Source organism: Balearica regulorum, chromosome 11 (genome assembly GCF_011004875.1).
Source record: "Balearica regulorum gibbericeps isolate bBalReg1 chromosome 11, bBalReg1.pri, whole genome shotgun sequence".
Lineage (NCBI taxonomy): Eukaryota > Metazoa > Chordata > Aves > Gruiformes > Gruidae > Balearica > Balearica regulorum.
In genome coordinates, this window is record NC_046194.1 from 14,874,522 (window position 1) to 14,889,552 (window position 15,031).

Genomic DNA, 15,031 nt, shown 5'->3' on the forward strand with positions numbered 1-15,031 from the left:
ATCTCTGCTCCGGTGTCCGGAGCTCCACCTCCCTCCTCCCGCACTAACCTTGTTGTTACACCTCCGCACTTCCCCCTCCAGCAGCAAAAAAAAAAAAAAAAAAACTTCCCCCCTTCTTAAATATGTTATCACAGAGGCGCTGATTGGCTTGGCCTCGGCCAGGGGCGGGCCCATCTTGGAGCTGGCTGGCATTGGCTCTGTCAGACACTGTGGAAGCTTCTAGAAGCTTCTCACAGGGGCCATCCCTATAGCCCATGCCCCCACCCGCTACCAAAACCTTGCTGCACAAACCCAACACAGCAAGTATTATCTTAAACTAGTTTTTTAAAGCTTGATTGAATCTCCTTGTCCCTTCCTGTGGACAGGGTACTGGCTGAAACCCAACACAGCACTGTCCTACCACTACACTTAAAATTTCATTGCGGTTTTATTTACTTTTAGGCTCTTGAGACATAAAATACGTAAATGAAAAGAAATGGCTTGCTGCTGCTGCTTCATGTTGCTAGGAAACAGACACTGCTCTGTGATGTCATGGAAGCGCAGCATGAGTGTCATAGTGATGCTTGAGAATCTTCCCTTGGGATTCTCAGTCACTCAGTCACTTCCTTTCAGCTGGCTGGCTGTCAGGACAGCCTGGCTGCTAAGGTAGATGGATTCAACTGAAAAAATTACTCAAACTGAGAAAAAAGAATTTAAAATGGAGCTTTCCTCATCGGAAACTTCATGTGATTCTGTTCTGGCCAATGGAGTTGAGCCATCAGGCTTGACTTCTCTCTGTCCACCATGTGACAAAATTGCAGCTAGTGATGCTGCCTTTGGACCTCCAATAGAAGAAGGGTCTTCACAGTCTTCAACTAAGCAACCCTCGTCAAAAAGAGAGCATCTGAATTCATCTGAGGAGGGCTCTTGCAAAGGCCATGCCTCTATATGCCTTAGTTTTCTGAAGAAGCTCTGGGACGTTGTTGACAACGACCTGTTTGAGTCCATTTGGTGGGGTGACAACGGAAAGTCTATAGTGATTCATGAAGAATTGTTTGAAGAGGAAGTACTGGCAAGGAAAGGACGTCTGAAAATTTTTGAAAGTGAGAGCATGAGAAGCTTCGCTCATGAACTCCATCTGCACGGATTCACCCGAAAGCTGTGTGATTTTCCGAAATCGGGTTCGCGCAAGGACTTGCTAGTAGAAGAAAGACTTAGGGAGGTATGTTGGATCCTCTATGTGCAAACTCTCAGAATATTCTAGTGGGACAGATTTCTGTTCCAACGAAACAAGCCTTTACCACGTAGGAGATGAGGATGGTAATAAATGTCCTGATTGTCATATGTCTCCTTGGCTCATGTTTGGGAGTTTTTGAGGTAGCATTTCTGAGTAGTAGAAATGCTGATAAAAATTATATGTTGGTTACTTCCAATTACTTTGAATGCATAAAATGAAAAGATACTCTCATTGTATCGGGATTTTTTTGTTGTTGTTTTTTGCTGTGTGTCTTGCTGTACCAAATGTGCAGTTTTCTTGTGGCATTTGCTGAAGGCTGAGAAGGTACATGTCAGCATCATATCATTACCTGCATGTTCATTCCATGCCAAAGTTGCTGAAAAGTAATGGTATTTGGGTTTCTAAGTAAGTTTGTATGCTTTTGAAAATCCTTTGCTTCTCTGCTACCAGCAGCAAACACACGAGGCTGGTGACTGCTTAACAGGACTGATGGCACCTTTTTATTCAGCTGACACTTCAGGTTTAGAATGCCCCTGACAGTCCTTTTTTAGCATCCACATTTCTCTTTTGCAATTAAAGTTCTTAGTTATCGTGTCTTTGTGGTTTCTAGTCACAAGGTGGTGGCAACTAACTCTTTTCCTTTGCATTTTTTAGTTTCACTTCTACTACAACCCGAACTTTAGAAGACATTTTCCCTATCAGCTAATGAAGTACAAGCAAAGCTTTAATCTAAAAAATCAAATACCAGCAAGATTTGCGCGGGACATGGCTTTGTACGCACGCCTACAGAAAAGAAAAGCAGATGCTGAGCTTGTGTGGGAAGACACTCCCGAGGAGAAGAGCGGTCCATTCCCAGCAGGTCCAAGGGAGAACAGGCGCACCTCTGCACCCAGGAAGACTGCGCGTGGCAAGGCAGCTGCCCGAGTCAGACGCGCCCGTACATCTGTGCGCACCACCCCTTTGACAAATTCAGGCCCTGCGGCAGCAGTAGACAGGGAGAAGCTCCATCCTCTGCCCCCCTCCCTTTTGCCACAGCACAGCAGCCCCGGCCCGGCTGGCGCCCAGGGTGCTGCTTCTGCTGCCGCTGCCCCAGGTCCGGCCGTGCCCAGCAGCCCCTTCCTACCAGGGCTGGCAGCAGCTGCTGCTCTGTCTGTGCTAAGGCCGCCTCAGGGCCAATCCCCACCATACCAACAGTGCCCGACTTGCACAGGCCCGGATGGCGACCCTGCAGGTAATGGCCTTGGACCCCAGCCCGGGGCGTCCTAGGTACCTTCCGCAGCCCTTTTAGTCTATGTCCTAGCAGAGTCCAAGGGAACAGGGTCTCCTAAGTGTTCCAATAAACTATCTGCATACGAAGCCTCTGCCAGTTGTGCTGTCCTGTTTTTACAGTGGAATCCTACTGCAGGCGTTAACATGAGAACACAGCAACAGGCCAAAATCAAGGGAGACTAATTCCTTTTCCTTGAAGAGAAGGTGTGGGCTTGCTGACTGGCAAACAGAAATGTAAAAGGATTTAGAATTTACTGTATCGTGTCAAGTGTCTGGAAAAAGTCAGTGCAGTTCCAGAGTCCTTTGCTGACAAGCAGTCCTTGAAATAAAATATTGAGCACTGAAACAATTTCCTTCATTTTCCTAATGAATTCAGGAGTGAAACTACTGAGGTTAGTAATGGGATTAGGTTCCAATTGATCTGAGAGAGGAATCAAACTCTTAGGTTTTGTTCTTTGGACATATTGGGAAAAGATACCCTTTTGGAAGTAGGAGGTGACACAGAGTTTCGCTGAGAAATAAATAGCATTATTGCTCTGTTTCATGTGGGAAATGGGTTCAAGATGATTGTGTGAGTTGTATACGCTGTGATCGCTCATCAATTGTGCTTCACAGCGGTGGTCTGTAATGCCAAATTTGAAGACATCACTTCCCCAAAATATCTTTTTGCATCTGTTGGCTTTAGGATGGCCTGACCTCACGCTTGCATCTAGCTTCTTCCTAGAAACACCTCATTAATGTAAGCTGAGGACCAAAATTTATTCAGTCCTCTTTCAGACAGAAATCTTGCTGACCTCCAGGAGAGCCAGGCATCAGGTGTGCAGCACTGCTCCCTTGTTGTGTGATAAAGAGCCATGCTTTTGATTCATAGTAAAATGCAATAAAATAAAAAGTCTTAAATCCAGAAGTGTTTTGAAAATTGGAGGAGAGTGGGATTAAATTTTGTGCCATGAACAGTGTGTCGGTATCCAGCTGCATGCTTTGCAGGTGTAGGTAGACAGGAGACTACTCCAGACAACTTCAATCTGAACCTTTGGTATGAAATTACGTGATTGCCTGATTACGGGTCAGGCTCAAAGAGTTGGAGTAAATGAGGTTACATCAGGCTGGTGGCCAGTCACCAGTGGGGTTCCCCAGGCTCAGTTTTAGGGCCAGTGCTCTTTAATGTTTTTATCAATAATCTGGATGCAGGAGACAGGGGTACATTAAGTAAGTTTGCCAATGATACTAAACTAGGAGGAGCTGTGGAGTTCCTTGAAGGTAGAAAGGCCTTACAGAGAGATCTGGGCAATCACTAACTGTATGAAATTTAACAAGAGCAAGTGCCGGATTCTGCACCTGGGATGGAGTAATCCTGGTTTACACACAAATTGGGGGACAAAAGGTTTGAGAGCAACCCTGCAGAAAGATATCTGGGGGTCTGGGTTGATGGCAAGTTGAATATGAGTCAACAGTATAGCCTGGCAGCCAAAAGGGTCAAGAGTGCCCTGTGGTGCATCAAGGACAGCATAGCTACCTGGTCAAGGGAGGTGATTATCCCACTCTACACTGCACTGTGTGCAGTTTTGGGTGCCTCAGTAACAAAGGACATCAAACTATTAGAGTGTGCCCAGAGGAGGGTGACAAAGATGGTAAAAGGTCTCAAGGGCCAGACTTTTGAGGAGCAGCTGAGGTCACTTTGTTTGTTCAGCTTGGAGAAGAGAAGGCTGAGGTGTGACCTCATCCCAGTTTACAGCTTCCTCAGGGGGGCAGTGGAGGTGGAACTGCTGATCTCTCTTTGGTGACCAGCGATAGGACATGAGGAAATGGAAGGGGAAGTTCAGACTGGGCATCAGGAAAAGGTTCTTCACTGAGAGGGTGGTCAGTCACTGGAACAGGCTCCCCAAGGAAGTGGTCACAGCACCAAGCCTGCCAGAGTTCAAGGAGCATCTAGACAATGCTTTCAGTCATATGGTTTACTTTTAGGTAGTCCTGCAAGGAGCAGGGAGTTGGACTCAATGATTCTTACAGATTCCTTCCAACTCGAGATATTCTATGATTCTGTGACATGACCTTGAATCAAGAAGTGTGACATATGTCTCAGTTTTACAGACAATTTAAAGACCAGAGGGTAAATGCAGAATTGTTCATTAAGTCCACAGTGATGCAGACTCCAACCACAGTGTGGTAGTGCCTGTGCCACAGCCATGGGGGCACTAAAATACCTTAATGGCTGTGCCCAGCCTCACCTGTGGCTTCCAACCACACCCTGCCCATGGCCCAGGAACCCTGTTTAAGCTCAGTTCTGGGCCTGCAGTCCCAGCTGGAGCTCTGCTGGAAGAGGGCTGGTCTCCAGCATAGCTGGGTCTAGCTCCCCCAGCTTCAGACCTACTCCTGACCTGCAGGCTGACTTTGTAGTGTGACCTCAGACCTGCTTGACCATCAGGGACTTGTCTGATGACCTGGACTCTGGTCTGACCCTGGCCGTGCTCTCGGGTACTGTGGGGTGGGTGCTCGTGAGGTCCCTGCCTTGCCAGCCCTGTTCTCCCCCAGCTCACCATCCTGCATGAGCAGCCAGCCCTTGCTTTGCCCTGACACCTTCTTAGAAGGTATTTATACCCTTGCATGGCTTGGTTTGGCTTCATGTCAGTAAAAAACTGATGTTTAGCCTTTTTCCCTATGTTAAATCACAGATGGCCAAGTTTACCACCTCCACTTTGGAGGGATGGAAATGGTATCTCCTCTACTAGATTTGGTACAAATCCCAGCTTTTTTCAGCTCAAAGTGCAAGTTGGGGGTGCAGCTGAAGTACTAGTTTGGGGATAAAAAGGACACCCAAAGTCATCTGCTTCTTATCTCCCTCTTTGAGGTGGTGAACCAATAGTAAGAAAAAAGACATTAGTTTATCTGTGACTGGTACAGCTGCCCTTCCCTGTCCTGCAGCGAGCTGGCTATAGCCACCCAGGCCTATGACAGCTCTCGCCTGGATTATTTTTCTTTATTTGTGCCAGAGTAAGAAGCTCAGTCATATCAGCTTTGATGGGGATGAGAGATGGCAGACAGTTATGAGGTAGGACAAGCCAAGGGGAGCCTGTTATGTCAGTAATCAGTTTCTTCTGATTACTTACAGTCAGCTCCACAAGAGGGGTTTGATGCTGTTCTTAGCAGGGTAAATGTGTGGGACATTTAAAAATCATCTCCTTACAGAAAACGCCAGGAAAAGATGTGAGTGTCCTGCATGCTACAGCCCCAAGAGCCGTCCTGAGTCTAGCAACAATGCAGCTTTCCCAAGTTCTGAGACAGCTTCTCTCCTAAACAAGGAAAGCCTAATATATGAGCTTGTGCTGGTTTAGGAAAACCTGGTTGTTCTTTTCCTTCTGAAAACAAATTAGGTTTGCCACTTATTTTTTCCAGTTACTTAAAACTCTTCCTTGCATTTTTGGAGGTTTTTATCAAGTTACTAGAAAACAAATTTTCCTGTGCCTTCAGCAGTCAAAACATGCCAAAAAATAATTATTGCTAAAGACAAGGGGAAAAATTGCCCTCCCTTGTTTGTCAGCCTCTTACCCCAGATACTGTTCTGTTGGGGTTTTTTTCATAAAACTTTCCACACTATTAAAAGCTAATTTATCTTCAAAGTTTTGATGATAAAATGTTCATGCACTTTCTTCAACGGTAAATTTCACAGTATCTCCTACCATCTGCTTCACTGCAAAAGATTTTCCCCTTTATGAAGACTAAATATATAAACACAAAAATGCAGATTTTATGTCAGCAAGTTCATCTCCAGAGATTAGGAACTATTTGCGTGAGCAGGGACTGTTAGCTTGATTGTATCTTAATGTTGAACAATCCCTAAATTGCTGGTTAAATAAAGCCAGACAAGATACAGACAGACTGATTTTTATTTATATAATGTATATAATTAAGATAATACAGAATCTGAAGGAGCTGTAAGAATACCAATCTACGTAAATAAAGAAATCAGATCTATGCAAATAACTGACTTCCGGCATGATGAAAGGAGTTTCTGGTTAAATTAAGTGAATTATTTGACCTGACAGATCTTGGTTTGGAGGGTTTTAACACTTCCTTAAACTTTCATGTATGAATCAACATTTTTAAACAAAATACAAAACTGAAAACTTTCTTGATCTGTCAATATTTTCATCCAAAACTCTTTCAAGTTGATCTGAATTTTAATTTTCTTTTTCTTCCTCCTTAAAAACCATTTATTTGCTCTGGCACCTAACTTATTTACTGGAAAACCATTTGCTGCAGGAATGAGAGGTGGAATTTTGTGAGCCCAGCACCTCTCACTCTCACCAAAAAGGCTGAGGACTTGCACTGTAATATGCATGTGAACCAGGTGTCAGTGCAGAAAGAGTAGGGCAGGGAAGATGTGATTTAGTCCCAAGCAGAAGGGTAGCTGACATGGACACACAGTATTTGGAGGAAGGCAAGTGTTGTCTTACGTGGCCTTCACTGACAGTTGCACAACAGCCTTGTAATACTTTCGAGAGCCTAAAACCTGACAAAGCGCAGCTGATGCACGCTGAGCAAAAGCGAATGGTTTCAAAAGTGACCCATCATGCTACACACCTCACCTGGGTCTCAAGAATCTTGCGTTTGCTCAGTGCCCAAGAGCAAATATGAGACTTATTTAGTCAGTTACATGAAAACTTGGACTTTGGGCCTCAGTCTAGCAACACTTCTACAATTGCTGAACTCTATTCCTATGGCTAATTGTCTTGCTTGTTTTGGGATTACTCAGGGTTGTAAAGTCAAGGATGTGTTTGCAGAACTGAAGCTCAACAATGCAGAAGCTGCATTGATTGGCAGGAGAGGAAGAAATGAAGCCTGATCTTTTTACCTATGAAACCACTCAGAAATCATGTATGCTTGGCGGAATATGTGGTACTTAAAATGCAAGTGCTGTATTGAACTCTATTTCTCTGGAGGAAAATAACTTCTCAGTCTGAGAGACTTGCCATATGCATAGCTGCTACTTACAGAATCTCTCCCCCTTTTGCTATTTTGACCTTTTTCTGAAGTGGTGACTTACAACAGAGGTAGACAACTCAAATCTCTTGATCTGAGAGTATTCCAGCTTTGATATATCCACATATACCAGGCATATGAGACAGTCATCATGGGGAAAGTTAATAAAATTTATTAGTCCCTCTTTTAGGAAGCCCTAAGGAATGGTTAGTGTGTGAATGCCTGTCTGCTGTTTCTGATTTAACATTTGCTTACCTGCTTTTGGAAACTTCCGAAGGTTTGCTGCCATAATAGGCTACATCAAGTTGTTGGTTTTCAATACCCTTAAAAGCAGAATTCATGGTACAATTATTTGGCTTGAGTTAGTCTGGTAAGAAGTAGAAGTGGTAAGAAGTAGAAGCCATAAGCAATATTGCACCTCTGCTGATCTGATGTCTGATTTTGCACTGTCCTACCTCACCAAGGGTGTGGAGCACAGTGCCTTGCCCTTAGGGGAAACTCAAACTGGGAAACTGAGCTAGCCTTGTCGCTGAAACTTTTTGTAGTGGTGCTGCAGTCCTTTAGAAACCTGGAGAATCCTGCTAGCAAAATCCAGTCTGACTAGTAAATGTTTGGGATGAGAATAGATTTTCATTCTACACAAAGTCTCTTCCTGGTGCTCCGGAAACAGGCCGGTCACACTGGGAGCCAGAAGCAAGAAACATCCTTCCTCTCCCTCCCATGTGATAGCTAGATGGCTTATGGGGTAGACGTCTGCATCTATCCTTGCTGAAGGAATGGCAAGGGACTTCCTGAGTGCAGTATGCATCTTAGGATGATTAACATTCTGTTCCTAACAAGCATGTAGAAAGGAATAAAATACTGAACAGCTCATCCTATCTGCTACAGCCCCCCCAAACCAAGCTTTTCCACAGGTGAAGGAGGAGCTGCTGATGACCGTGTAGAGCAGCTGAAAGAAGTTGTGTGGTTTCTATTAATGAAACCTGTCTCTGAAGAGAATGGTTGGAACATTAAATACTAAAGTGCAAAATATTTCTCATTCGGTGCAGGTACACCACAAAAAACATACTATTTTTCAGTGAGAGAAGAGATAGTGGATTAAGAAAAGAAGATAAGGAATGAAAGGAGTAAAAACCAAAATTCCAATGTTGATCTTTTGCAGAAAGTGATAAGCATATAAGGGTTTTCAGTGATATGCATTTTCCATGGGCTGTTTTAAAAACACTGAATGCAGAGTCTTTTGTGTTTATACCAATGTTTGGAAGAAGCAAAAAGTATTGTTTTATGATGAATCATGATCAGAAAATAACTGAATCTGAGAGGCTTGTGAACATTGTTGTTAGAGATATAAAGAAACACTGATACATTTTCCCCAGACTTTATCAGATTCATTGCAGAAGTGATGAACTTGCAATAGAGGAAAGTGAGATTTTTCATTTCTAGGAAAAAAATATATTTAATTTAGAGCAGTGTTTCTTAAAAAGGTCACAGATTTTTCCCAGGGCAAAATCCATGATCTTCCATGCAAATTCTTCAGTGCTTCTGTGGTTTTGTGTGTGACTGTTTATAATTATGCTCAGTCTTCTGCTTTTTTGAGAGACCAGTAATAACTGATCTAGACTTATTAATACTCATTTGCATTCATTCTGTTTTCAGGGTATTTTCTTCCTACTTCCACAACCACCCTGTTTGAATTCTGCTATGCAACAATTTTTTTTTTTACTTTGGTAGGAGGATCAAGGCCCAAAATGAAAAATCAGAGCATCAGGTGATATGGATTCCCTTATCTTTCATTCCTGTTCTAACAATCTTGTTTCTTGTGCTATTTAATTGCTTCTCTGTGGTATTCAAACTTTCTATAGAACTAATTTCAAAGTACATGAGGGCTGATCCCTGAACTGAGCTCCTGTTGCACCACTGAATCATGCACTCCATTAATTTATACAAGCTGAATTAGCTCTGTTTGGGATTGGGGAAGGGAATAGCAAACAAGCAGTGCATCTCACCCGTGCTAGGAGCCTGAATCTAGATTGCTTCATTTATGAGGGCTAATTCCATGCAGTGATTTTTCTGAACATGCCCATTACCAGCTCTGTCACATTACAAAGAAGAAGAGGAAGGATCATATGGTGATGATCATTAGCTCTTCTCAAAGTAAAATGCCTGTATGAAAGGCGGTTGCGGAGGTGTTGCCATCTGTAGCTATGCAAGTAGTAGGGTTCCAGGTAATGTGAAGTTCAGGCATAGCAAAATGCTGTAGTAGACTGAGAAACTGAATTTCAAGCTAGAAACTAATAATTGCTGTTGCAGCACTTCCTAATGCACAAAGTTACAGTTCAAACCAGTATGCACTTGAAACCATAAAGGAAATGTCACACTAGAAGCAGTGGCCAACAGAATTAATTGGAGAAAACAAGGACAAGGATCTGGGGTAAAATGAGATATATAGTGTGATGCCTCCACGGGGACCCAGGCTCAAATGAAGATAGGCCACAGAAAAAGACAATTGATTCCTTAAAGTCAATATGTCTTACAGGAAAGATGCATTTTGTTGCTTTTACAAGCTGTTTTGCCATTCCAGTTTGTGGAATGTTAAGGTGTTTCTCTTAATAATACCTTTTTTAATAAGTCTGCTCTTATGTAGTAAAAGTAACACACATTGTTAAAAAAAAAAAAAAAAAGGCAGGTCTTGCAGGACATTTAACTCCTGGAGCATTTAAGAAAGCAGGGAAATTATTTTCTCCCGCTGTTTACATTGCAGAGAGTTACAACAGGCACTCAAAATCCAGGAAGTTTAAAGCCTAAGAAGGAGACATGGATTTGAGAGGTTACAGGTAATACCTCCCTAAACAAAATCTGCTTTTCAGCCTAAATGTTGAAACTTTATTTGACTGCTCAGTTTGCCTCTGATTTGCAGGGAGAAGAGCAAGCCTAATTTGTATTGTGCTGGCTACCTGGGCTTCTGTTTACAGATCAAGCCTGCACATAGCAGAAATAATTGGAAGGCTTTTAGTGGGGTTGGATTTGCTTTGTTGCCACTTACCAGTTCGCAGGTAAAGCATTACAGAAACTAAGGCTTGCTCTTTGATACCTCAAGCTACATCCTGCTTCCGTGGCTCCTGGTGCAATGTCCTGCACCACCCTACTGCAGTGTAAAGGCTAACGGCAAGCCAGAGACCATGTCAAGCCCTAGCGTTTTCAGACAGAAGGGACTGGATAACCCAAGCCCCTAGACGGATCACAAACCCAATTTTTTTTTCCAGCATGGAGCTGCTAGATGTTTGTTCCACATATACATCAACCACTTCAAGTCCTTGCCTTAACCAAGGCTCTTCCGTATGAGTCTTGTTTAGTCCTGTTCTTATCTTCTAGCTTGATCAAGGCCTTTTTCCCATAGCTTCTCTTAGCTTCTTACCAGCCTTCAAAAATGATCATAAAAATGTCACCTGATTGCCAGCTTTTAAGCTTCAACTAGGCTAGGCTGGGCAGCCGTAGCTGTGGATGAGGTCATCCTCTCTCTGACAGAAAGGTCTCTCCAAACTCCAAGTGAGCTAACGTGATCATTTTATTCCCACCATCAGTGGAAATAAAACCATCAGTGTTGTTTTTCATTGTACTCTTACTCACTGGGCATACAGTCATTGAACCTGTCTCTGCTGAGAAAGATGACTATTTTTAGTCTGAATATCTGTTTTCAGTAAACATGAAATGAAAGCGTACTTACATGTATAAAATTTCTCAGTAATATGTTGGTGGTTATGAAAGTAACAAGACTTTTCAGTATGTACTGATAGCTACACATCATGCACTAGAAATGATAAAAGCACTGAGCGAACGCTGCCCATGGACTAGCCTGGTCTGTAGTGAGGAACCTACAACCCAGCACAGAGAAAAGGCAGTTTGAAAGGTTAGGCACAACACTGGATAAATTCTGCTTGTTGCCACACAATTACTCTTTGACACAGCTCCCCACCTTCAGATGCTCTTTAGCTTGTCTGTGTTGAGAATTTAGATACAAAATTGAATGCTATCAGGTAGATTCAGATTCAGTTAGTTTTTTCTTGACAAACAGTAAATATATTGAAATTGAGCAACCTGATCTCAGGTTTGCCTGGTTTCAGTTTGCCCTGAGCAGCATGGTCTGACCTTACAACTGACCCTGCTTTCAGCAAGAGGTTGGACTAGCTGAGTTCCAGAAATCACTTCCAACCCAAAATACCTTGTGATCCTCTGATATTGAGTTTTGAGGGATCGAAATTATTTATGAATTCCAATTAAACTCAGTAAATAATTCTGTCTGGAAAATAGACAAAAGCATTTTCCAATTTATGTTAATATCACATTTTCAAAAATATTTATTGGAAAAACTTAAATTGCTTGACTCTTATATTTTCTAAATTAATTTTTTCATTACAAAACATGGGGGTTTGCTTAAAACTGAACCTAAATTAGAGGAAGATACTAGGGGAAGAATCTAGAACTTTACAAGCCCTGAAGGGCATTGGACAGAATCAAATATATATATATATAATGAATTCCCAAGAATATTTGAATGTTCAGACTAATTTTGCCACATTTGTCCTTTTTCTTAGTTTGAATTCTGTAACCATATATATATAATAAATTTTAACTGCTAGCAAGGCGGACGACTTATTGCAAGTCATAAATAGTGACCCATAAGCAAAGGCCTTTGCCACAATTACCGTTCCTGTAAGCTTTGCTGCCAACGCACTCAGGGCTCCTCCCAGACCCGTATCTGTGTACTTTTGGCCTGGCTGTGCCGTGGGAGCTATCAGCAATGTCCCCTGGGGAATAGGTGCTTCGCTGCGGCGGGGCACTGGACTCTCGCTGCTGGAGCCAGGTTTGCAAATTGCTGCAGAAAGAGCTTCAGCAGTTTGGTAATGAAAGCCGTGTCTCTGCTAGAGAAAGAGAGAAATTTATGGCCAGGGATGAGACTTTCAAAAAATATTTGTGTTTCATCCAAGTTAGATTCCTGAGTGTGTTTTAAGACACCTTGATATTGGTTTTATGTGTGCGGACCTCTGAAGCAGCTGCTGAGAAAGATAACGCACCACACGAACCTGACTTGGAGGTGGACAGTCTGCTCACATGCGGCTTTTCTGCTTCCAAGCTGAGACATTATACCTAGCCAGCGGTATGCTGCACTGCATGGACTAACGGGTTCAGTTTAGGATCTCTGTCCTACCTTCAAAGGTTCTCAGGTCCCACTGGCTTTCCTTGTGAATCCAACTTCATCTGCCTACTGATCAGATCTGACTCTTTTTATTTTAACTTATTTGATTTAATAATGCTTTTCCATTGCCAACGTGCATCTTGGTGCACTCTCAGAGCTATATTTTTTTCTTTTTTTCTGTCTTTGCATGTTTTTCTCAGTGAAGTTGAGGAATTTCTTCAGGAATGCACTCCGTTGCTTTGAGTAAGAAAGATAGTTACTTGTCACAGGAGCAGCCTGAAACCAGCAGCTTTTCTTTCTCAGACTGCTGAGGGAGAACAAAAAGGAAGCCCTTGTGACATAGAAGCAGTAAGGTATAATTTTCTGTTTAAAATCTTAGGAAATGTTACTGATCATGCTTTGAATGAAGCATAGATTTCTCTTTCTAACTTCAAAAAGCAATTCTTAACTACATATCAATCCTGGAACTTTTTTGCCTCGGTTAATTTGAGGTTAGCAGCAAACAAAAAAATGAGTGACAGTTGTACAAAGCCTCATTTCCCTCTAAAAACAAAACTTGCTTTCTGTTTTTTTTCTGTTGCATCTAAACTACTTTTTTGAGACTTCTAATGAGTTCACCCTGGACATTGAAAGTTCAGCCTCAGATGGTAAGATTTTGAGAAAACTAGAAGGATTTTAGACAAACAGAGTAGACCAAGACTTTACTGCAGATTTCTTGAAGCAAAAAATAGAGTTCCCAATTCAACAGAGCTCTTCAGCTTTGAGCATGAGTACACTCATGACTGGCACATACATAAAAAAGGATAAATATTGCCATGGATCTATCTACTCCCAGGTTTAAGGCCCATAGAATACTTGCATCTTTTCCTTAATAATGAGAGGAAAAACTATAAGTTATACAGAAATTCTCAGATTCTTTTTGGTGCTTTGAGGATGCAAAGTGTCATATAAATTGTTATTTTCTCTTACTGCTTATGAATTATCGCAAGAACAGAAGAAGACTGTAGGTTACTTGGAAAAAGATGGGAAATACTTCGAATAATGTCCTAAATAGGTACCATCAAAGCTAGCTTTTGAGTTTCTGTTTTGTGAAGCTGGATGCTAATCACACAAGGAGGTGTAAATCTCTGAAATCTGCTAAAACTATTTATCCTGCTATGATTTAGAAAAGACTGTTTCTTCAGGTATGGATTTTTCTTTGTTTCTTTCTTTCTTTCTTTCACCAGAGGAAGCTTTTCACCTACACGTAGAAAGGTGCTACTTTATTCTGGAAAGACAAAAATCTATTTTTTATTTGAAGATTTCTTTGGCAGAAGAGAAACTCAGTTGTAGAGTTGCTCTTAGGATCCTGTGGGAAATAAAGGAACAGAGTATGCTGAAAGGGGGGGGGGGGGAAGGAAAGGAAATGTCTTCAAATATGTGTCACTATATTACTCGGATCTAGGGAGGCCTTTCGCAGTGTAATACAATACAATTTATTTTAGGTGGGATAGCACCCCCATGAGGCGCAATTTTGAACTGAGATATCAGAATTGGGGGGGGGGGGGGCATAAAGAGCATAGCAGGGAACTGCTGCTTGCTTCGGGCACGTGTTTATATTAAAATAAATTTGCTGTGAATAATAGTGACTTTGGGAGCAGAGTAGAGAGAAGTGTGCGATAAAAGACTGAGCAGTGCCGTGATTTTGGGTGCTCTCTTCACACATCTATGTGCTAGTCACGTTAGGAGATTACAATTCACGTAAATAACTGTTGTAATGAATATAAGGATTAATGCTATTAAACTAAGAGTCTTTCTGAATTCTAGGGATGTCTGAATACCAACGCCTGCTAGTATTAGGAAGGGAATTAGGAAGAAGTTCTTTTCAATGATCACCTAGCCCTTCAGTGAATAATCAGTAAGAAGCAATACACAGACTTTAATAGCTTGAGCTCTCTTTCCTTGGAGAAGACTAAAACCCAGCAGGAAGTTCAGGATGATATGCAATTTGTATGCATAAAACCATGGACATAAAGGCTGGATAAATATCCTTAGCTTGGATCACCTTGAAGTCCACAGTGCCCCTACTGCCTTGGAAAACAGCTGCACATTTGTTGCACACGGTGTGGCAGTCAATCAGTAAGACCTATTTAACTTTATACTTCTGAATTCACTGCTACTATCTGCCTTCTAGAACATGCTCAACATTTCATGCAGTAGAAGATATTTTGAATTTGCAGATAAGCAAGCCGTTTAGTGCCTGAAATGTCTCTGCATTATAGGTCAATAGGAATTCTTTAAGTCAGCTTTTTCCCTTCTCTGTGTGTAGAAAAAATTTCAAAACATGTCACTCAGCCCAAGAAAGAAGCTGATGCTCTGACTAGTTATTTTTA

At 42.1% G+C, this 15,031-nt stretch overlaps 1 protein-coding gene across 1 annotated transcript; it reads left to right on the top strand.

Annotated features, from left to right (window-relative positions):
• Positions 1-527: 527 nt before the first annotated feature.
• On the top strand, positions 528-2,577 carry LOC104642711 (uncharacterized). Its single transcript, XM_075763437.1, has 2 exons — positions 528-1,201; positions 1,871-2,577. The coding sequence occupies exons 1-2, from the start codon at positions 650-652 to the stop codon at positions 2,480-2,482; spliced, it is 1,164 nt and encodes a 387-aa protein (XP_075619552.1). The 5' UTR covers positions 528-649; the 3' UTR covers positions 2,483-2,577.
• Positions 2,578-15,031: the final 12,454 nt, after the last annotated feature.